The sequence below is a fragment of the Venturia canescens genome, chromosome 5 (genome assembly GCF_019457755.1).
Source record: "Venturia canescens isolate UGA chromosome 5, ASM1945775v1, whole genome shotgun sequence".
NCBI classification, from domain to species: Eukaryota; Metazoa; Arthropoda; class Insecta; order Hymenoptera; family Ichneumonidae; genus Venturia; species Venturia canescens.
The window spans coordinates 3,580,167-3,604,761 of NC_057425.1; the positions used below are offsets into that span (position 1 = coordinate 3,580,167).

At 42.2% G+C, this 24,595-nt stretch overlaps 3 protein-coding genes across 4 annotated transcripts in view; 1 reads left to right on the forward strand and 2 right to left on the reverse strand.

Moving 5' to 3' along the window:
• Window positions 1-310: 310 nt before the first annotated feature.
• LOC122410509 (X-linked retinitis pigmentosa GTPase regulator-like) lies at window positions 311-10,205 on the reverse strand. The gene is made up of 9 exons (XM_043418689.1): window positions 10,044-10,205; window positions 5,847-5,972; window positions 3,513-3,605; window positions 2,956-3,342; window positions 2,490-2,642; window positions 2,214-2,378; window positions 963-2,105; window positions 766-851; window positions 311-666 (listed from the first exon to the last, which is right to left on the reverse strand). The coding sequence occupies exons 1-9, from the start codon at window positions 10,072-10,074 to the stop codon at window positions 643-645; spliced, it is 2,208 nt and encodes a 735-aa protein (XP_043274624.1). The 5' UTR covers window positions 10,075-10,205; the 3' UTR covers window positions 311-642.
• Window positions 10,206-10,917: 712 nt separating this feature from the next.
• Window positions 10,918-24,595, forward strand: part of barc (RRM1_TatSF1_like and RRM2_TatSF1_like domain-containing protein barc) — a 47,036-nt gene continuing 33,358 nt past the window's right edge. The window contains exons 1-3 of one of the 2 annotated variants that reach the window (XM_043419249.1): window positions 10,918-10,987; window positions 11,071-11,556; window positions 11,966-12,328. In XM_043419249.1, the coding sequence (XP_043275184.1) occupies window positions 11,173-11,556; window positions 11,966-12,328 (747 nt within the window). In that variant the 5' untranslated portion in view covers window positions 10,918-10,987; window positions 11,071-11,172. Of the gene's footprint in view, window positions 11,557-11,965; window positions 12,329-24,595 lie in introns of both variants that reach the window. The other variant, XM_043419248.1, reaches the window with a different exon arrangement.
• LOC122410811 (uncharacterized) lies at window positions 12,975-23,145 on the reverse strand. Its single transcript, XM_043419250.1, has 5 exons — window positions 22,752-23,145; window positions 15,127-15,396; window positions 14,724-14,957; window positions 14,431-14,638; window positions 12,975-14,174 (listed from the first exon to the last, which is right to left on the reverse strand). The coding sequence occupies exons 1-5, from the start codon at window positions 22,816-22,818 to the stop codon at window positions 13,925-13,927; spliced, it is 1,029 nt and encodes a 342-aa protein (XP_043275185.1). The 5' UTR covers window positions 22,819-23,145; the 3' UTR covers window positions 12,975-13,924.

The window sequence follows — 24,595 nt, forward strand, 5'->3', positions numbered from 1 at the left end:
TCAGGTTATGAAAGAATGCCTCTCGTCAACGATAAATGCGAGGAAAACTTTATGCGAAATCATGCACGATAAGAAAGTGAAACACGCGAAAAGAAAACTCATCGGTACCGGAATGCAGTATTTGAAAGTTCATTCTTTCAACGGACAAACGAAAGCTTCCTGCCAGGAAGAGACGCAAAATATTATCCCAGAATGTGCACAAACGCTCGACGAAATCCTAGCAATGTGAATTGACTCACTTGGACGATGAAAAACCCTAGAATTGAACACCTCATAATCACGTTCAGGAAGACGAATTTGATGACGTAGAGATTTTCAAGATTTTTATTAAACTTATTTATAACTTTTTATTATTCTAAATCGTTATAATCACACGTTAAACAGCCTGAAACAACTTAATGATAATGCACGTCTATGGATATTTGTAGAGTTACGAAGACTCCAAAGTTGAGGATTTTTTTCTCCGTTTCACTTTTTCTCCATGAATCTCATTGCAACGTCGCTGTCGTTATTCTTTCCACAATTTTTCCCACCTTTTCACTTGCATCGTTGCTTTGGTCCCGAATGTAATCCATTCGATCCTAACTCATATTTTATTAAAAAAATATGAAGCCTCGCGAGCCAGGAGCACCGGCCAGGAGATCAGAGAATGACACAGGTTTTCGACTGCAAAAATGTCACTCGATTAATTCACCATTTCAGGTACTTTGGAGTTGATGCAATGGAAATGGAAGATCGATATTTTTTCAATTCGTTCGTACGTACTTTTGCTTTTTGATCTACCGTGCTAGCCGCTTTTGTACCATTTTCCACTTCCTGCTTCTTAGTTTTGAATAGTTTTGCCATTTTTCCTGAACATAGAGATCGGAAGGAAGAATTACAATTAAAGTTCCATTCGCAATCGTAACCAAGGTTTTTGGCAGTTTGTTTTTTCATTCGCTGAAAAACTTGACAATTTTTACCTGTTCTCGTAACCGGCGAATGCACCACATCCGCATCGTCGAGGGCGACTTTGGTGGCTTCTTGAACAACAGGATTTTCCTCGACGTCGTCGAGTATGTGTTGTCCATCGATTTCGGCAGTTTCGTCAGTGCCGGCCCTCGATTTGGCGGACCTGCTTTTCTCGCTGCTCGCGGATATTTTCGTTGATCCTTCTTCGCTCTTGGTGTCTTTTTCTTCGTCTTGTTCCTTCGTCTCGTCTCGTTCGATCGGAAGCTCTGAGTCTGTCGTTTCGAGGTGCTCTTCTTCGACGACTTTGTCGCCGCTTCCGGTGGAGCCCATTCTCGATGAGGAAGAACCTTGTCGACTCGATTGCGAGTGTTCCGCGCTGCCGATCTTTTGTCGGGGGGGCTTCGGAGGCGGAATCGGAAGCGGGGGTGAATCAGGCTTTTCCGCTGTTTCTGTTTCGGCGTTGTCGATCACCGATTTTTCCGGGGTTTCTGGTTTCTCTGGTTTTTCGGGTTCCTCGACTACCGTCGGAGCTTCTTCCGGGACGGAAGACTTCGGACTCGCTGCTTTTTCGACTTCCGGGACCTCGGTGACCGCGTTATTTTCTACGTCGTCGTTCTTCGGTGTTTCTTCGCTATTTTTGTTCTCCGAATTATCGACCGTTTCATCGTTCTTCTCGTCCATTTCAGTCGGCTCTTGCGTTATTTTTTCTTCGTAGTCGGAAAGCTTTTTCGGACTTTCCGGTTTTTCGATAATGTCATTTATCATCTCGGTCGTGCCGTTCGATGTCACCTTTTCCTCTGTTTTTTCGGCCCCCTCCTCCATCGTGTCTTCCTCCGCATTGTTCTCCACGTTCGCTCGGACCTGTTCCGGTTTTTCCACCGTTGTATTCGCACTCGGGATCCTCGATACCGGAAGCTTCAACGGAGGCAGCGATTTCATCTGCACTCCCGTCTGCTCTTCGTTCGTTGACTCATCCTTGTCCAGCTCTCGCCTCCGACCCACCAAAATTGTGTGGCAACCTCCGCATGCGACGTCCGACACGACGAGCTCTTGGTACTTCGACGCCAGCGTCAACTCGTGCACGTTGTTTTCGTTCTCCTCCAAACCGAGCTTACCGTGCCTCCCATCACCGCAAGTCAATAATTTACCGGACTCTGTGAAAAACCGTTTATTTCAGAGCTTTTTCCATTATTTTTCATTTTTCATTCATTAAAAATGCGTCAAGTGGAAAGAAAAGGGTCGATTTTAAAAATTGTTTTCACCTGTAACGATCGCGACGTGACTCTCACCGCATCCGATTTTCTTCACTGTTTCACCCTCCAGAACACCAGGCGGTAACATTTTTGGAGTTGGAATCTCCGCAATGTTTGATCCCATGCCCAACTGCCCACTCGAATTGCTTCCAGTGCAGTAGATATTTCCATCCTCTTTATAAAGCAAAAACAGTAAAAACGTTGAAAAGCTCCCAACGGACTCGCACTTTCAGACGAAACAATTTCATTTTCGTTTATTATTTCTCATTCTTTTAATAAAATTACCGCCAAGTATGAGAGTGTGGTGTCCGCCGCAGGCGACGACTGCCGTTGGACCGGGCAGTTGCATTTGTTTCGGTGCGACCTGAGTACTGAAGTCTAGCGCAATTCCTAATTTCCCACTTTCAGCTTCACCGCAGACGTAGACATTGCCACTTTCTGTAAAGTTGGAACGTCCACCAGTTAGAATATCGTGAAACCCGTTTCACGAGAAATAACCTTTCAAATCGGAGTTTTGAAACTCAGAAGATTGAAGCGCTAAATGAAACGCTCGATCGAACACGTGCAAGGACAATTTCCCGAAGATGAACGCTGAAAAACAATGCAAACGCGCAGTAGCGACGGCGAAGGCCTCGCCTCGGCAGCAATTTCGAAGAGCATGCGATCGAAGACGTCCAATAATGCATTGTATAATTCCAAGATGATAGAGCGCCTGGATCGATCGATCGATCGGTTAATTGAATATTCTCACCGGTTAAAAACGCCGAATGGTAATATCCGGCACTGATTTGCTTGACCGGTTCGGGCATGTGAACTTTGGTGGGTTTGTTAACGAGGCCGGAAGTGCCGGGGAGGCCCAACTGTCCCTCGAGGTTGCTGCCCCACGCCAGGACGGTGCCATCTGCCATGAGAGCGAGGGAGTGATGAGAGCCAGCTGCGATCCGGAGGATTTTTGGTCCCGCGATTCCGCAGTCGTAGACCATTATCGGGGAGCTCGAGCTGTCGCCGACGGCCTGAGCGCCGCGGCCGAGTTGAGATTCCTGATCGCTGCCGCAGGCGAAAATCTTTTGTTCCCCGGTGCAGATGAGGGTGTGGGCTCGGCCGCATGCGACGTGTGTCACTTTTTCCGGTTTCAGAACTGCACAAGGGATCGAGAATCGATAGAAATATTACTTTAAACTCTCATGTGCTCACAGAACTTGAGCAACGAAGAAAAAAATGAGCTTCGAAACTAAGTCACACGTGAAATAAAATAAGAAAAAATGATGGTTAAATTGCGTGCCCGATCGGTCGAGCACGATTACCTACTCTTAACGCACGAAGGCTTGCTAACGTGATTCTTGTGGCCAAGACCCAGCTGACCCCAATCGTTGCTCCCGAAGACGAAGAGCCTTCCGCTTTCTTCATTGCCACCCACGAATGTTGAGACGTAACGAGAACGAGAATGAGAAAAAATTATCGAATTGTCGTAAACACGGGGTCGAAGAAATTTCTGTTATTATTTCGCACTCATATTTGTGTGGCCAGTTTATGTAGGTTACCGCGACGCGTCTCGCGTTATTACTCACAATCAGCTACACCTCCTTCGTGGAGAAAATATTCGCTGGATCTCTGGGTCGATAGTACATTTAGCAGGAAGAAGAAAAAGTTAGAGATTTCAAAAGCGCTGAAATGCTTCCTTCATCGAAAATAATCCACTCCTCGATAACAATTAAATTGGAATCTCAACGACATAAAATCGGCATTTTATAAGTGCGGCCGAACGATTATAATGCGAGAGACGAAAGCCAACGTCATGAGTTAGAAACCGCAGGCTCGAATGCGATCGATCATTGTGTGAAAGTCCGTTAATAAATTCTCGCTTTTTTTACCCCACAGAAGATATTTTATCCAGAAGTCAATGATGTATTTTGAACTATCATAAACCGGGAATGCTAGATGAGAAAATCGCATGGGGATTTTAATGTATGTTATCATGGATGCGCTTGTGGCGTGGGTGCGTATCGATTCGCTGGACAGTGGCCATTCCCAGGTGCGCGTTCTACTCCAGCGATGTTGCAATGCTGGTGGAATGCAGCGATACTAAGTTTTCGAGCGTCTCTCTCCACCCCCGCCCCTCGGTGATGTACAACGAAGTACGATTGATGATCGGAACTTCGATCTTCCTCGTCTCCTGACATGACTTTTGCACACTCGCGTATCTCGATGTTTTTTTTATTTCGGATCCATTTTTTATTCATGTTTCTCGGGATCGATTAATGTTACACTTTATGCTTGTGTGACGCAGTCGTTACGTGGAAAATTCGCCCATTTGTCATCCCCGTTGAATCGTGTCTTTCGGCTCGCGCGAATATGCAATTTTCGTACGAGAAATCGCACTATTTTTTCGCGATCATCGCAGCCCGAGGCGCGAGGGCTCATTTTTGGAAAATTCAACAATAATCCTCGCCCTGAGGATTTGTGTAGAAAGATTTTTCGGAAGCGGAACAATCTCGGGGAAAAAAATAATAAAAAGTATCGCGTGTCGGCACACCGCCGGTATTGTCTTTAACAATCCGATGCGCCGGGGACAACGATAAACACGAAAGCACGTGCTCGCGGGCGAAAGTAGTAGCAGCCAGGAGGGAGGACAGTTCATCAGGAAGTCGTTCACATATTGATTTTCGTATAAATCATTCATGGCTCTTGTGATGTCAGAATATGTGCAATAACTCGCACACTCCGATTGGAAGGATACGAACACATATGAGCTCATCGATTCGCTCTCTAATCTTATATCTCTCGTTAACCCTTTCGATGAATCGGTCTCTACTCGTGAAATAGAAATTATTCTGCTCCGCCCGCATATCGCTGAGCTCTACGGTTATTTCGAACGTAAACCTTGCAGCGGGATCGAAAACGAGCGCAATCTTATCCTTCCCATAAAACGTTACTCCTCGGGGTAACGAACTTCAATCGGCCATCATTCTCTTCGTTTTCCAATAACGCGGTGAATGAAGTATTATAAAATCGTGTCTGAAGAAAATTTCACCAGATAAAATTCTCTTGAGTAAAAAAAAACAGTTTTGACGGAGTACAAAAAAGCGGTTTGTGCTTCGAAGTCGTTTTCGATATTTATGTCGAGCATCGAAATTGTAAGAAAAAGATTATTCCAATGGCCTTATTTTTTCTCTCGATAAACACTCGTAACGAAGGCTCATTCAAGAGGTTCAGCCGTTTCGAATTCAGCTCGATAACTCCTCACCAAAGTTTTTCAGGTCTACAAAAGTCTGTCGCGAAATAGCACGAGTTTTAACTCTACTTTTATACAAAAGTCTCGCATATTCATTAGGCACACGAGCCTCGTGAGAAAAAACAATGCCAATGAAAAGTGTGAAGCCAAAAACGATGATAATTAACAGCGGCGTTAAATACATTGTGGAATGGTAAAAAAAGATGAAGTCTTTGGACGAGGAGCGAACGTGACAACTCGTGAAGGTAGCACGCATTAGTCGCAGGGCAGGCGTGACGTCGAAATAATGAAGAGAGGGGGAGAGAGCAAAAAACAGAGTCATGGTAGTTTAGAGGGTTGAGCTACCGATTCTATCGATTTACTGCACGCGAAAGGTGACGGAGGCAGGTAAAGAGAGGTTGAAGGCTTACGGCAGACAACGGCTGAATGTTCGTCACCGCAGGCCACACTGACCACTGGATCTTTTCGTATGAAGAAATGCGACGCTATGTTGTCCGCGAACCTGCTGCGGCCTATCGTGAAAACCGCACCGGTATCTGAAATGAAAAAATTTCAATAAATACAATCACAGCAAAATGTGAGCGACGATTTCGTCAATTTTCTACGATTTAGCCTGATAAATAATCCTCCAAATTCTTATCACTGAATCTTATCACGATTCCGTGAATTATTCAATTATATGGAGACTGTCTGATTGTGAAGAAACGATAACCATTTGATGGAGCGAGCGAGGGGAGTGCTCGTGCAAAAGGTTCGGGGTACGAAAAATTCGGTAGTTTTGAGCCATCGAACGAGTTTGGGGGCAGTGGAATTCTGAGCGATTCCTCAAAATCTATTTTTCTTCCTACCATGTGTTCGGGTGAAAATTAAGCAGCAAAGTGGGCGGGGAAAAGCATCACCGACTGTCCGGTGCCTCGGGCGATCCATCGTCATAGTTTCGATAGGAAAATAAGTTCAAGATCGAGAGCTAAATTTGCTTGGAGCAAACAGCGAGCGTGTGTTTGTAATGCCATTAACAATGGCCACTGAACGGAGCATTTTTTTCAAATATTGATTAAACAGTACACGGGTGTACTGTAGAGTAGCCACTAGAGAAGCAGTGGCCACTACAATCGAGCTGCCCGAGCAGCCGGCTATTCATAACGTCATTAAGTTTAATTGGCAGTTATATCCAGAGACTGCGAACAATTGTATAAGGGAGATCGTGAACCCATTGAAAAGTTGTGAATTCGAAGAGCGAAGACCCGTCGATGACTGCCTCGAATAACGACTTTAATCGTTCATCGAACGCTCTATAAACCAGCCGGCAAGACCCAGGCTCGATTGAACTTCGTGCTCGGACATAAGTTTAAGGGCAAACTTTTTTCTTGCCTGCCTGTTCTCTATCATTGAAGAATTACAGTCATTATTTCCAGCGGTCAAGTAATCAATCGATCTCGAAAACAAACGCGGTTATTCTCGTTATAAATGCATTGTTGGGAAGATTATTAATGTACTTTGTTTGAACAGCCCGGCCTTTCGCTTGAAAATGTCGTTATTTTTGCATGGAATACAGACCCGAGGGGTTGGGAGAAAACGTTGATACTGCGGAGAAGAAACTCCGGAACGAGCGACAGGATTTTTTAGTTTATAAAAAAAATTAACTGAAGAAACGGATGATTGTTTCTGTTGGAATCTGGAACGAGATTTGGCGAGAACGTTTTTTTTTAATCAACGCAGCTTTCTTCAGTCAGATAATGAGCAGGGCGTAGAGCATGTGCGCGATCAGAAAATACCGACTTTCCAGACGTCAACGCAGGGCATGAATAATTGATGAACTTATTTACGGCGAATTAATTCTCGAAGAAAAAAACGAAACTGTAGTCCAAATTAGAAGTGTTCTCGCACCGTGTACACAAGAATAGGCCGTAAAGTATATAGATTTTTTGCATGATTGGCCGCGCGGCTAGACGTGACCTTCGGGATGATGACGTCCGCTCGCATCGATGCTATATACGCTGCTTTCGGACGAAAAATTTCACGAGTTCTTGCAAAAGGTGCTCGTATGTCGGCAATATCACGTGCCGGGATCAGCCTTTATTTTAACGTGACGTTTTGATGCCCGAGGAGACTTAACGCGAAAAGAGAGCAAGAAAGCCGAGAAACACGAGAGTTCGGCTCAAGCCATTTAAGATTTTATTTTTCAGCGAGAGCCAAACCGGTGGCAACTCTTTATTACTTTTTTCTCTCTTTTTTTATCGACTCGAGTAATCTCTACTTCGAACAAGCACGAAAAAGGAATATAGATTTTCATTGCGAGCTCATTATTCTCGCGGTCAACGAAATAAAAAGTCTGAAAAAAGACGAGAAAGAGAGAGAGAGAGAGAGAGAAAAGGGTTTAAAAATCGTGCCCGGACGATCATGTGGGCGCGCTCGAGCATATTAATGAGAACAGCGTGAACGATCATTCTAGAGAAGCAAGTGTATGTTTGATAAAACGAACAATGAATACGCCGCGCTTCTTAGACTCGAGCTTGAACGAGCAGCTTGCAGACGCTTGCTATATTCCTCAGGTTGTTGCTCGAGAAGCACGCGAATTTTTGCATAGTAATCGAATTATTTATGAAACTATAAGTTTCTTCACAAATTACTTCTGACGCTGTTTCCAGCTGAAGATTCCCCTCGTCCAGGAAGCTTTTATACTCGAGCATTCGGAGACCGATATTTTCTTTGAGCACATTATTTGCTCTACAAGTCGGAGGTCTCTTCGTACCGTTCCGAAACTACGAAATGTATAAACTTTGGAAAAATTCATTAATTCGATCGCGAACGACTCGAATATTCTGTAATTTAAATATATTTCTGTAACGAAGCGAAAAATGATTGAAAAAACTGTTGCTTCGTTTCGGAGCAACAAAAATGCGAAAGACGTCGAGTTTTCATACTTAAAGCAAACCTTCAAATATTCATCATGCGCGGCAAGCTCATTAAAAAACTCAAACAACGCGTGCTTATATTCACGAAATTATCGCGTTATTCGCGTCCTTAGAAAGCAATGAATAATTTTGTTTGTTGAATGAAGAATGAAATTTTTACTCTAATGAGCACAAGGGTTTCTCTTCCAGTTGAACGAAAAAGTGATTAATTAGTGCTTCTCTCTGCCCCTCGTGCCCTTTTTTCTTCCGGGTTTGCCGCTATTTCCGTGTCGCGACTTAAACACCGGTTGAGGACAGCGATGCAAATTTCGACCGTTCAACGTCGCCGCTTGACGATCATGAATCAAGCTGGTATTTTGAGTTTAGCTGCCCCAGCATATCAGTCCATGTGTATTCGAATCATGTAATATAATGCACTTATATACTAAGGTCAGCACAATGAAACTCTTGGTGCGGGTGCAAGTCTCGGGGCAGAATTTACGCCTTCGGCTACCACCGCGGCGGCTTATCAAAAGTTCAAATGTTCCTTTGCATAATTCATCGCACATTCATCCTTCGAGTCAACGCGAGAAAACGCACCGCCATGTACTCGCCCCTACAAAATATTTTTGGACTTGTGTTGCTTGAGGTTCTCTCTAAAGTTCGTTTCCGTAAGAAATACGTTCGAAGTTTGCACCGATTTTTTGTCGCTTTGCTGCGCAAGGAGCGGAGCGACTCCACAGATCGTTCAGTTCATTTTTTTGAACGAAAAATTCTTACGGAATTAAAGTATCCCGTGAATGAAGCTTCGAGGAACGGAACTTCGAGGATCATCAAAATCCGGAGACTCGAAAAATTGTAGCCGGAGCGAAAATTCAGCAGTTTTTGAGTTACAGACGAATATAGTGGCGGTGGAATTTCTCTTGAAAAGCTCGTCGGACGAAAAGTATTGAATTGTGCTGGTTTACCAACCGGGTACTTTCTTTGGTCGATCGGGAGTGTCGCCGGCGGAATATGCGCGAGCTTTGAGTTAGCTGTTCGTAAAATAATCTCTTCTCACTTCAACATTTATTTGCACGAAACTTCCATGCTTGCGTTTATCGAATAATACAAATAAAAGTTTCCGCATGATGCTTCAGGCCGTCGACCTGCCGGCGTGTATTGCCGATCGATATTTAATGGCGCTTTACTTGGGAAGTTATGAAAAAAGAAGGAACAAAGTAAATTGGTCAGTCGGCTGGTCAGCTCGTGGCTATCGGGGTCACGAGAAAACAACACGCCGAGAGGTGAAGACCGAAGAACACGCGCTTCGCGCTATCGATATTGGTGCAACGTAAATGACTTTTGTGGGAATCGAACGAAAGTGAGAAATTAAGGGGGGACGAAGCTGCCTTGATGACAGCTTCGATTTCAACGCAGTCTTATTCAGTCTCCCCCAGAACCGGTCAAATAAATTTACGACTTTGTGATTGGGTGTTTTAAGGCAGACAGCAAAAATCGTGCGAAAAGTGAGGCCCGGTGCAGCGGTGAAAAGTTTTATTCCTTTCCTCCGCACCGCCAAAGAAATCGTGATCACAAATGCAATTGCCAACTTCGAAGGCCGAATGTGATTTTAATGAATTTTTGATGTTACAAAAAAACGTCTCCAAAGAATCGTTGATCGTGCATTATAGTGCATCTGAAATATTTACTGCTTGTTTATCGAGTGTTTACCAGGTATGTTGTCAATGTCGGGGAGACCCATGTTTACACCTTGCGCCGCGGAACTAGCCGACTAACTGCCGGCTTGAGACACGGCATAGCCGGCATAGCGTGGTGCTGGCAACTCGAACTTTCCGGTTGCCTGGCAACTGGAAATCAATTCTCAACAGTACTGTCGCTCCCTGTGTGAAAAATTGCACGGGGGAAAGGAACGGGCAAGACTTTCCCCATAAAAAGGAAACGTAAACAAACGGTACATTTATTATGCATTTTCGTCGTTCGAGTTTTTGTCTGAATTTCAAAAAATTATTGTTTTTTTAAATCAAGATGAATTCGAGGAAAGTGCTTAAAAAGTTGGAACAATTATTTTTTCGAACGAACTGACGATTTTTAAAAATGTTCCCTCATTGGTGAGAATTTGGTTCGAATGCTTGTTTTTTCGGGGAAAAAAAAAAAACAACAACAACAACAACAACGATTGTTTCAATCTCAATACAATTCGTGAAATAATTGATGTTCGATCGAGCAACATGAACTAGTAATGAGGTTATTCTGATTCTAGAATAAAAATTTCATGTTTTCGCTGATTATTTAGTACTAGAAAAAAAATGCTGCCAATCATTTTTTTTTGACCCACGAAAACTTTATACAAAATTGAATAATTTTGGAACGCGTTTAATAATTATTTTTTTCTCATATTTAGTTCATCTGTCATATTTAGAGTCTTTTTTTTCAATATATTAATAAATTAACGTAAGTGCGTGACGGATTTGATTGAAATTCATTAATTTTGGGACTGCGGTATCGAAGATTCGAATCACATTTCGAAATTACGGCAAAGTTAGTTCACGGGTTGTCCGTGTTCCGGGCGCGGCGCTGTTGACGGCGGAGCAGTGATATCGCGTGGTTCGACGCTGCTAGCGTTCTGTCAATAGACTTAATTCTTCAACAAATGTGTATGTAAAAACGGTTTTGCATCGACGAATGATTAAAAATTAATCGCGATAGTTAACGAGCGTAATTTTTGTTATTTGTAAAGGATTGTCATCGCTCAGTTTTCATCGTGATACAAACGATTACGTTTTATAACCTCAAAACGAATTTGTTTACATTCGAACTTGTTTCGAACACTCTCGAAAAAATGAGCAGCAGAGATGACAATCAGAAACCTGCGGTAAAGGAAAATGAGGAAGAGGAAGAGGAAGAAGAGGAGGACGAGGAAGAAAATGAGGGTGGAAAAGTGTCCGCAAAAACTGAAGATCCGATGGCAAATTATGAATTTGACGGAGAGACGTACATTTACACTGACAAAACGTCGAATATCACGTATAGATTTGATAGAGCGAAAAACGATTGGGTTGTGAAGGATGGGAATAAAGCTGCCGGAGATGCCGAGTCGAATAATCCTGCGACTGCTGCGCCTGAAGCCATCTATGGTTTTGAGAATGATACTCACACTTATACAGATCCTACCGACGGCAGTGTTTATATGTGGGACAAGGAAAAAAATGCTTGGTTTCCCAAGGTAACGCTTTATTTTTTGATTAATTGTTAAACAGGGCACATGTCGCTAAGAACGGAATGTATGTCAAGAACGTAGACGTAGGAAAATCTAAGCATCGAGCTTCTCGACAGATTTTTCCCAATTCCAATAAATTTTTTTGACCACTTCCACTATTTTTTCATCTTGAATTTTCTCTCTCAAGTATGGGAGGTGTATTGGTGCAAAGCGCACTGTAAAGACTGAAAGTTAGGCAATATTTTTTGAGACCTAAAAAAGAATAATTTGAGAAAAGTTTGGACAATTGAATGGGAACAGATTTTGATTTTTGACCTGTGACTGACAATGTATTAAATTGTATTAATGGGAAAAACCAGAGAATAATTGTTGCTTCAAAAAAAATCATTCATAATAAATTGCCGCTGCATCACAGGTTGACGATGATTTTATGGCGAGGTATCAAATGAGCTACGGCTTCGTCGATCCGAACCAAGGGGCTGAGCCAAAGAAAGCTCCGGAACCAACAAAAGTACCTGAAAAACTGGACAAGGAGCAGAAAAAAGCAGAAGCAAAGAGGAAAGCTGCTGAACCGCCAACCTGGTTTGAGATTGACGAAGCTCACAATACCGCTGTCTACATTTCGGGTCTACCACTGGATATAACTCTGGATGAACTTACTGAACTGGTTACTAAATGCGGCCTCATTGCACGTGACGAAAAAAACAAGAATAAAATCAAATTGTACAGGGATGCGAATGGGGAGCCAAAGGGAGACGCGCTTTGCACCTACATAAAAGTGAGTACAATCACTCATTATACTTCTCAAATATTATTTTAGGATTCATGTTAAGGAGGATTTTCGTCGCTTCAGGAATCTTTTTATTCCCACTTTGAGAAAGTCTTTTTACTGCTGACTGCTTTTTAGTGAGAGAAAAATGAAACAATTTGGGCAATGAATTTGGTCCAATTGGGCTAAAAACGAGAACGCAGAGGTGTTTCGGCTACTCACCGTGGAAATTCTGTTTTGTGGAATATTTTTAGCATCAGCTGATAAAAGAGAGATCAGCCACCGATGCGCTTGACTTTGAAAAATCCAATATTTAATCATTGACTATTCTTCATTTCAGTCAAAAGTTAATGAGACGAATCAATCAAATTTTTTATTTTATGCCAGCCGCACTGAAACTAGCTTCGTCATTGCTGTGAACAATTTTTTTTGCAATTTACCGTAGACTCGGGGTCTCCACAGGCTTTTTGCGATTGGAAAATGGAATAGATTCATAAAAATCAATCCCGAAAGCGGTCTCTGGTTTCGGTTGTTGGTTCTCAGACACAAGGATTCCAGTTACAGGCGAAGAAATCGAACAATGCACGCATCGGTCCGCTACAGTATAATCTAGGGTAATCGAAGGTGAACTAAGTTACTTGAAAAAAAGGGAGAATTCATGACTCGGACAAGTTTATTCATATCGTACATAGTCTGTCGAGCTGTGCGACCTTGAATAATAGAAAAAATCAATTATATACATCAATTTTACACATAATCGTAAAATGGAAGGAATAATTTATGATTTTCATTCGAAATATATTCGTGGCACAAAAATCCATTGCGTTGCAGTGACTAAATCAGTCGACATTATTGAACATTAAATAAGAAAATTTCAAATCTCTCGCAGCTTAAATAAAAAAAAACTTTGGGCACTATTGAAGGGAATAAATGCTGCAACGTTGCAACGATCCACGTTTCAGCGTTGTTTTTCTCGAATTTCCTTTTTAACGTATAAAAAGAATAAATATAAAAAAATGTCCGAAAACATGCAGAGTCTTTCCTACGCTAATATTACACGATGAAGAGAGAGAGAGAGAGAGAGAGAGAAAGAGGAATCAACGTGGGCGATTCGACTAGATCGATCGCTGGCATGATTTTTTCTTTTTCATCTACATGAGTTACGAAACGACGACATAATAATGAAAATTAATGCAAGCGTCTCAGGCAGACAGTTCGAAATCGGGGACTGTCTTGCGATCGAGATCATATCGCTCATACGTTGCTAAGGTTTAGCGATACTTTTCGAATATAAGAAAACGAATAGAACATGGAAACAAATGACATGGCACGAGGATAAGTAACTGGTCTTAGATTGAAAAAATAAAGTTAGAAATCGAGGCTTCTGCGTCTGCGTTTCTCTCGTCAATGTATTCTACGAAAAAATTTCACTATTTTTTCGTCCCATCTTTTCGCTCCTTTTCATCCGTTCCGCTTATCCCTTTTTGTTTCATCTAATTTACATGACGGACGTTCGACTTTCTAATAAATTATATTCAGTCGGTAAAGAAACAGAGAGTCCTTACGGAACCGATAATTAACTTTGTTTTTCGGTCCTCAATTATTTCACGTTTTTAATAAAATCTCCTCGAGCGAGAGATCGTTGAGTTTCGCATGAAATTGATTAATCGCCGCAGTGTCCTCCGACAGTGCTTGATGCTGCGTTCTCGCTGGACCGTCGCCCAAATATGAACCATACTCCTGACCCTGCGACAATATTTGCGTTATTTTCGGTGTGTTGCTCCCCGGATGCAGTCTGGTTGATCCGCGGTGTCTCTTCCTGTTGCCTCGTCTCGTTCCGTTCATCGCTCTCATACTGTAAAATCAAATGATCTTATTAAATGTGAAAGTATTTTGGAACATTGAGCTCTCTTTCAGCGCTAGCATTTGAATTTGATATTTTTTTCTATTCCAATGAATAACTTTTTTTTCCACAATTTTGAGGCGTTCGGGAGGAAAAAGACTTTTGAAAAAAATGTTCCAAAAATTGATTTTCTTCTCAGCTCATGAATTATGGATAAAGGACGAATAGAAACGAGTTTTTCTTTGTGGTTTAGATATTTTCGACGTACTTGGCTGGCGGTCGCGATCCCAATTTGACCCCATTCGCCCATTGTTCGTTTCTGTTTTGCACATCTCTGTCTCCCTTCCACTCGTTTCGCGCTCGATTTCTCCTGCGAATTTTTCTCTCGTTTTTGGTATATTTTTTTCCCTTTCTCGGCTTCATTCGTTGATTCTGAGGCGCGGAACTCGAATCGTATCCGTATCTGCGTCTTCGTTCTGCAAAAAGTGAAGAGGAATTTTCATGAGCGTCGCGAGGCGAAAAATAATGGTTTTTCAGGTTCTAAATGTCTTCCATTTTGACCTATTCGTCCTGCAGGAACCTCGCATATGTAATGTTTCCTTTTCACGCAGCTCGTTGGCCTCCATTTGTACTCGATTCTCGGATCCATCACGATGCAATGCCACGCGTATTGCTTCGGATCTCCCTCCTCGAGCTTTTCGAAATTGTGGAATAAAATTTTTTCACCTGACAAACCCCAGTTCCAGGTCATTCCGTGCCAGTCGTAAATTCCCCCGATCCATCGCTCCAATTTCGCTGCACAAAGATTCATTCAATTTTTATGTGCTTCCTCTTTATTCGCTTTTACTCTTCATTTTTATTAATCTCACCACATTTTTTCAAATTTCCAGCAAGTTTTTTGCAGTTGGAGAAATAACATCGAACTCGTGCATGCAGGGACAACGAAAAATTGAAATTCACTCACCGAACTGGTCGCCCATCAGGTATTTCCTCAGTTTTCTGTCCTTTCCCTTCTTGTCCGGGGCTGCCAGTGTCGAATTTCTGTCTTTGCAATGGAAGTGTGCCTGCTGCCAGGTCGCGGTACCTGCACTCAAGTAGTAGCATTTTCTATTCAGTCGGAAAAATCCCACGGGACAGGCGAACCTGAGAATCGTCGTTCCAGGGGTTATTTCACGATTGTTGGATGGTGCGTCGATGCTGATGCTCTTCGGCTCGAAGATGGCGCCAAATATTCCTAGAAAATCATCATTTTTCATTTACCAAGTAACAACCATCTCGTTTTCGTCAAATTCATTATTCCTTTCATCAATTTAATACATTCATTCGCTTTTTGTCTCATTTGCTTGTATTGGAAATCGGAGCTTTGTTTTCTAAATGCGAATTAAAAATGCAGGAAGTGTTACAAAAATTTCACTGTGTCGAGAATTCAAATTAAACGCCCTCTGAGCTGGGGTCACGTTTTTTAAAATCGTCGTTCCTCCAGGCGTGACCAAAAGATAATATCACCGAATAAATCTCGCTTCATAAGACATCTGTGAGGAGGATTAATTGGTCGAATTATTCTTCGGTCTTTTCTACTGCTGACGAGCATGAGATCACGATTTCATAAACGCGCGTGAACATTTGACGTACTTTATTGTTATTAATGGGCTGTCGAAAGTGGAAGAGCTCGCGGTTTTGACGTTTCTATCAGATTTTCGCTCGAGTCCATTATCTCAAAACTCGCGTGTGTTTGTTGCTCGGTTATAAGAACAAAAATAATTTTGTTACTGCATCGAATTATGAAGAGTTGGAAACAAGCCCCAGTAGATGAAAGCGTTACGGCCCAATGCGCTTTCGTTTCGCGTCCTTGGGCGGAATTCGAAGTGCATTATGCAACGATATTAAGATGACTTCACCGCATGCTAATAGATCGGGTTTCCAATGGGTGTGTTTGTTTTGACGCGGAATTTCATCGCTGTGCAGTATTGCGATTTTCGGTTTTTACATTCGTCGAAGTTAAGTCTAAAAGCGAACGGGAAAAACTCACTCTTCGTAATAACGACGCGGTTACTCTTGGCTTTTACGCTGCTTTTTCATTCCTCACTCTCAGACTTTTCTGACAAAAACGCGCATCGCCGTCAATGTGGTTTAATGGAAAAAACATGGTTCTTTCAACTGAATCCATTTCGTTAGATGAAAACTCGCCTGGTCCAACAACTCTATCGTGCAATGCCGAATGATTTAGTTTATTCAACTTAAGATGATGGATCAGTCGGTAATCACACCTCGAATTTTTGAAATTTAAACTCTTTGACATCGTTCGTCTGATTAAAATAATAAAAATGTCATCGTACGCAGCACGATCGCAAAAATCCGATGACATTTTTATTTTTTCGATCAGACGAACGATGTGGAAAAATTTCCTTTTCAAAATTTGCAGCTATCTCTCTCGCACTCACGGTTGTGATTACCGACTGATCCATCATCTTAATCTTAAAAATTTATCATAAATCGACGAGCCAAAATGATTTTGTTGGAACAATTCATTTGTTTTTCATTTACGTTCCCGTACTTTGATGTTGCTCCAAAAAATATTTGTACGAATCTCAATTTTCGAATATTTTAATGAAAATAATCGAAATTCGTTTGGATCGACATTATTTTTGTTCACAGTGATTCGGCCGTCGTAAAATAACTTTACAGGATTTGAATTCTATTTCTCGGATTTGCTAACGCTATATTTGGACGTGCGTGCCATTTTCCCCACGTCACGCAGGCCTTTCTTTTCAGAAATTTATGAAATAAATTTCGTCTGAAAATAGAACAGCTACGCGGGCCTATGTTTGCGGGCGGCTTATTGAAAAAGCTGTTTCTTTGATCCTTTTGAAATTCACAATTTCTCCTGAAACTTAAACGCACGACGACGGCCCACCGGTATGAGGAATGACAGAACGTGAGCCCTGCTTGTCATTCGATCGCTCTGAGAGCCGATAAATTTATTTCTTTTCGAGGCTCAAGCTTCCCCTCCCGTTTTCCGTGCTCTTTTATTATCGACGTTCTTTTGGTCCTCCCACGTTCATCCTCGTCGTTCTCGTCTCGTCACGATTCAACAATGAACTCGTCTACCGCGTATGTGCCTTTTTTTTGTTTCAATTCTTAGCCTCATTCGCGTACGAAAAAATGGAACGGAGCGCACATGTTTTTTTTTTCTGCTCTGTGAAAACAACCGTCTTTTCCAACGTTTCCTTGAACTTTCATTAACTTCGATCCCAATTCGGGTTCAACGAAGCGAAGAAAAATCATTTCAGCACATTTTGTCATCGGAGTTCAACCGTTTTTATACAATTATATCAAACTCCGAAATTTTCGTTTCCCAGCACACATTTGTTGAGTACGTTTCGACGTGTTTCGCTTCGAAGAAAATGCATTAACACCCCCTGAACGAAATGTGCTTTAGGCTTCTCTTAAATTTCGAGGAAAATAGTCGTTTCGTAACGTCTTTTGAATTTCTTAATCATGAGTTTTCCACCTGGCCCCATAAATCGTTCAATTTTCGTCGTTTCTTTTTGCCGCTCGTTCGATCCAACGCACGTACACGATGCGAGCCTCTCCAAGGGGCAAAGGGGACGATAATCGCGGGAAAAATAGAAGGTTCTAGAATCGCGGAAACACGAGCGCCGGAGTAGTTGTGTCAAGTGGAAGTTGATCGCTAGTTTATGCTTATATAGATGATGTACGTGTTCGCTACACTGCCAAGAGTATTTTCCACTCGATTCTCTCTCAAGAGGAGCGAGAAGAACCAAAGCGACGCCGCTCGTCTCTAGGGTTAATGGTCTCTGGTATTTATCAGTTGCATTAGTACCGAGATTCTCTTCTCTTTAAAACTTAAACATTAATTTATGGCTCACGCGATTGGACGGTTATCTGTACAGAGTGTTACTTTATACATGTTTGTCGCAGCTGGTCTACCCACTGCGGAGTCTTAGCAGGCTTCTAATCATCGGTAATTAAGAGGAAACGACATATTTTCATTTGTTTCTGCACAAAAATTGAGTCTAGTGTGGAAAAAAAACGATTCTCGTAGTTTCTTTATCGTGGGGTTTTTTTTTTCAACCGAGAAAAGTCATTTTCACGTTATCGTTTTCAATTTTTTCCGGTGTTCATGCACAATTGGTCGATCCTGATTGGAACGAGCTCAATTTAAATATCGAATTTTATGAATTTCACTCAGTAATCTCTGGTCTTTTAAATTCCATCGATTTTCATCGATGAAAATGATCATTTATTTCTATAAAAAGTTGAATCCAGTAAAAAAAGTTGAAAATGTTTTGCCCATTCTCGTAATTTCGTGATCGTCAGAAAGTTTCGACTGAACGAAATCATTTTCACGCTACAGCTCTGAATTTTCCAACCTTTTTCTCAATTTTTTTTTAACGATAAAGTTAGTTTGGAAAATCCTCTGGACAGTCCCCAGCAGTTTAAACAAATAAATAACAATCGACGTCAATCGCTCTTGAAATCTCCCACTGATTTTGTACTTTGAACGAAATGTTATGGCTTTTGACATTCAGGAAATGAGTGCGCAAGATATTTACGCTTATTTATATGTATGTACAGCCTTAAGCGGTTTATCGTATTAAACCTCCCCCAATCAACATCAGATGTGCAGAACAAGAATCACAGTGAGGTCTTCATCACGTTCGTCTAAGCTTCTCGTAAATACATCTGCGCTTACATACATGCGCGTTAAGCACTCGGAGATTCTTCGTGCGTTTTTTTTAACTTCGTTATCTGCATGTCGGATGGTTTGTGCACCGGGTTGTTCTACTTCTATGATTAATTATGGCCAATTACGACTAGAGAAGGCTGCACGGTATAACGGGCGGATATCAGGCACGCGCACTCTTTGCCCTCGCCTTAATTCAACGTGTGCACGTGCACGTTCGTACCGGAAGTAAAATTAAATTACATTTTTCTTAAAATAATGATTCTTGAAAAGGAATCTGTATATGTTTGAATCCAAAACGAAGTTTCGTGAGCAGCTTTCGGTAGCCATTTTTTTGTCTCTGAATTTTGGATGGTCTCCAAATAAGGAAAGTTTGTGTGATAGCAAAACTGTAAATTTTCATTTTTTTGTCTTTCTTTTGTTTTTTACTTTCCACAAAGTTCCTTGTTTCCACGGTTTTTTTGGAGTCAACATCATTTTCTGTATCGTTTCGTGTACGGTCGACTTGAAAAGCATCGGTTTTAGTTTCGGCTCAGAAAATTATCATACGCCAGGAGAAAACTGGGACAGGTGTGAACCCCGCGCGAGGAATGACGAAGAGACATGAAATACGACAGGAAATGAGAACAAAAGAGAAGAGATTACACGTCGCGTCATTCGTTCCCTTTGGCTCGGAACCGCAATAGGTTTATCGGCGATAAACCTTCTTCCATAGACACCCGATACATTTGCATCTGACACGGTATCACTCCGCGGGCTCGAAGTGTGCAATCGCTTTTCCTACGTCGGACACTGTTCATATGGGCATTCAATGCAAATTTTATTTGTCCGTAGCGAGCTGTTCGAACGTGGAGAAACGCGATTAGAAAAAACGGGGAAACGTCGCGAAGGCACGCGCAGATTGGGCTCGCCGATCGGTGGAAATTCAATCGAGAGGAATTCGAAAAAACGTTACATAAAATTGCCAATTAGCAGCTGCAGAAATGCACTATTTTTCTTCCACTTGGCAACGAATACGATCGTGTTCGGTGCTCGAACAGCAAAACGTACTTCCAGCTGTTTTATAATCATTTTTATTTTGGTTTATTCATAGTTTTGAATCTTTACACTCAATTTATGTTGCAAACTTTTTACTGATAAATACCAATGTTTATTCATGTGTTTCGTGAGCATTTCGCATTCAAAGCTTTACCAAAATGACAATACTTGGAACTCAGCAAACTTCAGTCCTCATCGAGTTTCTTTCACTGCCACCTCGCTCAATCTCTGCCACCTTAATATTCCACTATTTCAATATCAGGCGGGGGATTAATGTGATGTATTCATGAAATGGCATATTGCGAATTAATTAGCTCTACCGTTGCCTTCTCTACGTGACATATTACTACTCGTCTCGCGCTCTCGTAGTCCTACACGAGTGCACCGGAAAGTCACACAGATCTGCAACGAGATCTTACGAGAAAGCTCCCATTCATACGCCTCCAAGGCCAATGCATTTTTTCTCACATTTTATGAGACATGTTTGAGCAACGAACCAGCACAGAGATACGGCGCGGGCGGCATTTTATTCATTGGAAATAGCCGATCAGTTGTGATCGCGCCTACACTTCGCTATTCGAGCGCGATGATGAACCCGGCGTACAAAAATCCATCGCGAGATTATACTATCGAGCCAACTATTCAACCTTCTTCTCACTGATACCCACATTTTTCACTCCCCATCGCGCAACACCGTTTACAATATTTATCGAGCTCGACAAGCGATTTATCCGCGAAACTGCGAGCGCGGACTGGCTCGGAAAGAAAAAAGAACATTTTTTTCCCATTCCAAGTCTTTCCGTTTGATAAATTGATGCCGGAAATCCGAACCTACACGGAGAGACTTTTATACGAATATTTCGGATGAATTTGCTAAAAAATTTACTATTTTTTGTAGCACCGCTGTTCTATATCGCCATTCTATTACATTTCACCAAAGTGCATAGTAATTTTGATGCCGAAAGCTACTATGTACGACAGGCAACATTTAGGTCTGCGACATTCTTACATCGAACCATGTATCGATATCTGAATGTCACTCGCGTCTTTGGCGAAATGTTAAAAATTGGTGAATTGGACTGGACAAATTGCTTGAAATTTTACTACGTGCCAATGGTGATGATGAATTTTGCTATGTTATTGGAGCAAAATTTAGTGCGGTAAAAGGGAAAATACGAAACTGTGCAATTTTTCGTATAGCACCGAGAAACGATTGCTATGTTATCTCCTAAATTTTCATCAAATCATTTCATTAGTAACTATGTTTTTCATAAAAATTCGCTCGGTTTTCGTTTTTGATATGGTACAGCGCGTTATTTACTATGAACTGTGGCAACGGTTCTCCAAACTTTTGCATTATTTGGCACACTCTGTAGCGATTGTTATTTTAATATCGATGTGGTTCGACGTTACTATAAAAACATAGTAATTTTTGCTATAAAAGTCTCTCCGTGTATTTTTGCGCATGTAACATCGCGGAGGGTGAGCTTGTTCTGCTGTTCATGGACTTTGTTGTAACAGATGATTTTTTCATGCCAAATGAAAAATTTGAATGGCAGATTTTGACGCATAGCTCTGACATCATGCTTCGGAGTATGACATTAACGATCTCAATAAATGGATTTACATTCGCAATAGTCGACGGATGATGCACCCTGTCAACGGGATTTCATGTAAAAGTCAAGGGCATTCGCGAGTGTTGAAAAAAAGACTTTCACTGAAACGCGATTCTCGCAGTTGACAGATTTTACAACGGACCTTCAACAGGATTCAAGGTCACTCATCAACTAGTTTTGCAGACGCTTGTGAGAGAATTTGCAACTATTTTTTGACGACCTTTATCCCATTGTGTCATTGATAATTGATGAAATTTATTTCGAAATAAAAAACAGCATTGGTCCGTGCGCACATTAAAAAAATCCTTCGTAACTGGCATAAAATGATGCAGTAATGAGTCAACATTACACGAATTCGATGGCGCTCGATTCGGTGAGAATTTCTCGTTCATTAGCTTCATCCGGAGACCGACAAGTTTTTTCACTCCGACTCGTTTTCGTTGCTTCTGCCCAACGTTGCGTAAAATTCACTCGCTTCATTTGTTTACACAGCGAAAGAAGAGTTGATTGCACTTCATTAAAACTACCGAAGTCGCGCAACGCGACTTTTACCGTCGATCGATCTCCGATCAGAGCTCTGGAAGCCGAAGAAAAACTTTGGTACGAAGCTACGAGAGAAAATCGGAAAAAGGCTTTTCTGCCGTAGAAGAGGAGTGAGACAAAGTCGATTGTAAAATTACCTCGAACGAGCCTCCACCAGGCTCGTTCCATCGGGGCATGCAGTTGTCGGAAAAAAGGTTAAATTCGATCGCGAGGCTATGCTAATTGTTGGGAAGTTTTGAATGGGAGATTCGGGCATCCGATAAAGCTTTCAGACGGGCGATTACGTGGGGAGAATTTATCGCGGCTACCTGACACTTTTAGAACGCCAATACTCGTACCAGCATTTTCTCTACCTACATCTTCTAACTGAGAGAACAATTCGTATATAACTATAGATTCGCTTCGGTAGCTCGATTAGCGTGGCTCCAAAATAGATTTCTTTCTCCTTTGCTCTCTTTTCCTATCCTTCGGCCTCTCACACTCTCAAACTGACGTCTTCTTCTCTCACTTTCTCTCCCGGCCCCGCGCGGCTGCTCGCCGATCTCTCTCACGGGTGGTCCTCGTCGCGTCTCGTTGATTCATCGAATCATTGCGCCCGGCCCAGGTGATTAATCGCGGCTTAGCCCCTTTCCCTTATTTCGTCGAATTAGGATATTCGCGTCTATGGAAAATTGGATGGTTTACCTGTTGCACAGAGTACGAGAATCCAACATTGCCACATTATTCGTAATTTAACCGTCGGAGTTGCCATCGTTGCAAGAATCGTTGTTCCTGAGATTTTCCCCGCCGTCTCTTCACTCACTCGAGAAAACGATCGAGTTTCGATCGACCGAGGCACTCATTGATCGATCATTTATCGCTGAACGAATAAAAATACGAGATGATCGATCCTCCGCGGCCGAGATATTCGCACTCTTTCAATACCGCGGCACACCAATTTTTCGAAAATTATTTTTTATTGTACTTTTTCATTCAGGGCGACTCGTCACTCATCGCCGATCTCGCGAAACGCCAGACTCGCTCGACTACAGTTGTATTATGCAAGGAACTTGCTACGGTGCAGGCTCGCGGTAGACTGAAGCTGCCTTCGCTCCGCTTTACCGTGTTATACTCACAGAGCTTTGAATCTCGCCACCGGCTGCAGCGGAATACGCACTTCCCCTTTTCTCTCTCGCTCTCTTTCTCTTTCTCCCGGTTACTTTTATACACACACTCCCGTATTATATCGTTTCTCTTAAACGGATTTCCGCAATCTCTTCCTTCCCGAGATTTTCCAGACGATTCACCAGTCCTTCTCCAATCTCCGGAAATCCTGCCTCGAGTTCATTCACAGAAATTGAAACGTTCCGAGTGCCCTTTTCCCTTACCCCGGAGCTTGCAACTCCGATGGAAAATGCATCGTCGGACGAGAGCAAAAGCTGTAAAAAACGTAGGGTCCAGCCTCCGAAGCGAACTTTTCTCCACTCGAGTAGTTTAGTTACAAAGGATTATTGGCGAGTGTACGAAAAGCTTGAGATCTCGAGGATTTTCCAAAAATTCTCGACCAATTTGTGCTTCTTCAGGCACCGCATTAATTTTTCTCTCTTCATTCCCTCATCCTTTGGAATAATTCTCCAAATCATTTCAAAATCCTCTGTCGCGTCTCAGTCTTCCAATAAGCGGGTATGCACGCACAAAAAATCACGGCGCGAAGCACTTGCCCGAGATAAAAATTCGGCGTGGATTACCAGAGCAAACTAACGTCAAGATTGCTCATGGAGGTAAATAATAAACTCACATTCTCTCGTAATGCGGCGATCGTCTATTCAAAGGTGTCTGATTCAGGCTCGATCATTTTTTATTATTATTATTCTCTCGCGCGAAATATATAATCATCCGTCATATCGGTTCGTGTCTCGTCGATTATTAGATTTTTACAATAGACGTATGAGGTTATCTATCAGATAAGACTTTCCTCGTATTATGAGCGCACACGAGCCTCGTGTGTTCGCAAAAATATACTGCCCCTGTGAGCATACGTATAGAGTCCGAAGTATACGTGTGTAAATAAGGAATCGATTCGCAGTTCGGAGTGCTGCCCACGTCGATGCATCATCCTGCGGGAGCGCCGGCGAGGTCGCCCGTTACACCATCTCTGGCTGCAACTTTGTGAATATTTATGTACAGAGCCTCCCAAAAGATGCGCACAAGATTTACAGGCATCGCGTCAATCCTGACGTTTAACAGGGAAAAGCTTTCTCCATTTTTCCTCGATATATGACGGACCGTTCGCGAGATATTCCTCGCTCCGAAGTGACAGTCAATTCGCCCTTGTTTTTCCTCGGAATCTTGCCGGCTCGGCTCCAATCAGGTGTTTCTCATGACTGAAAGACGCGCGGAACACCTTCGATAAAAATGAATGGAGCTTCTTGTTCTTCGAATTACCTAAATTAACTGTCTCGCTGGCTTGAGATACGAGCTTTGGGACGGCCCGTATTCTAGTTATCTTGCGCGCTCCGTTGAACCTACAACGTAACTATTAACGTTGA

Excerpts from the sequence above, each read along its gene's own strand:
- LOC122410509 (XM_043418689.1), bottom strand. The coding sequence starts at position 10,074 with ATGGGTCTCCCCGACATTGACAACATACCTG. Across the intron at positions 2,379-2,489 it reads CCACACTCTCATACTTGGCG|AGGATGGAAATATCTACTGC; the intron begins GTAATTTTATTA and ends TGCTTTATAAAG. Across the intron at positions 2,106-2,213 it reads TCACGTCGCGATCGTTACAG|AGTCCGGTAAATTATTGACT; the intron begins GTGAAAACAATT and ends GGTTTTTCACAG.
- LOC122410811 (XM_043419250.1), bottom strand. The coding sequence starts at position 22,818 with ATGGCAACTCCGACGGTTAAATTACGAATAATGTGGCAATGTTGGATT. Across the intron at positions 15,397-22,751 it reads TCTCGTACTCTGTGCAACAG|GAATATTTGGCGCCATCTTC; the intron begins GTAAACCATCCA and ends ATGATTTTCTAG. Across the intron at positions 14,958-15,126 it reads CCTGATGGGCGACCAGTTCG|CGAAATTGGAGCGATGGATC; the intron begins GTGAGTGAATTT and ends ATCTTTGTGCAG.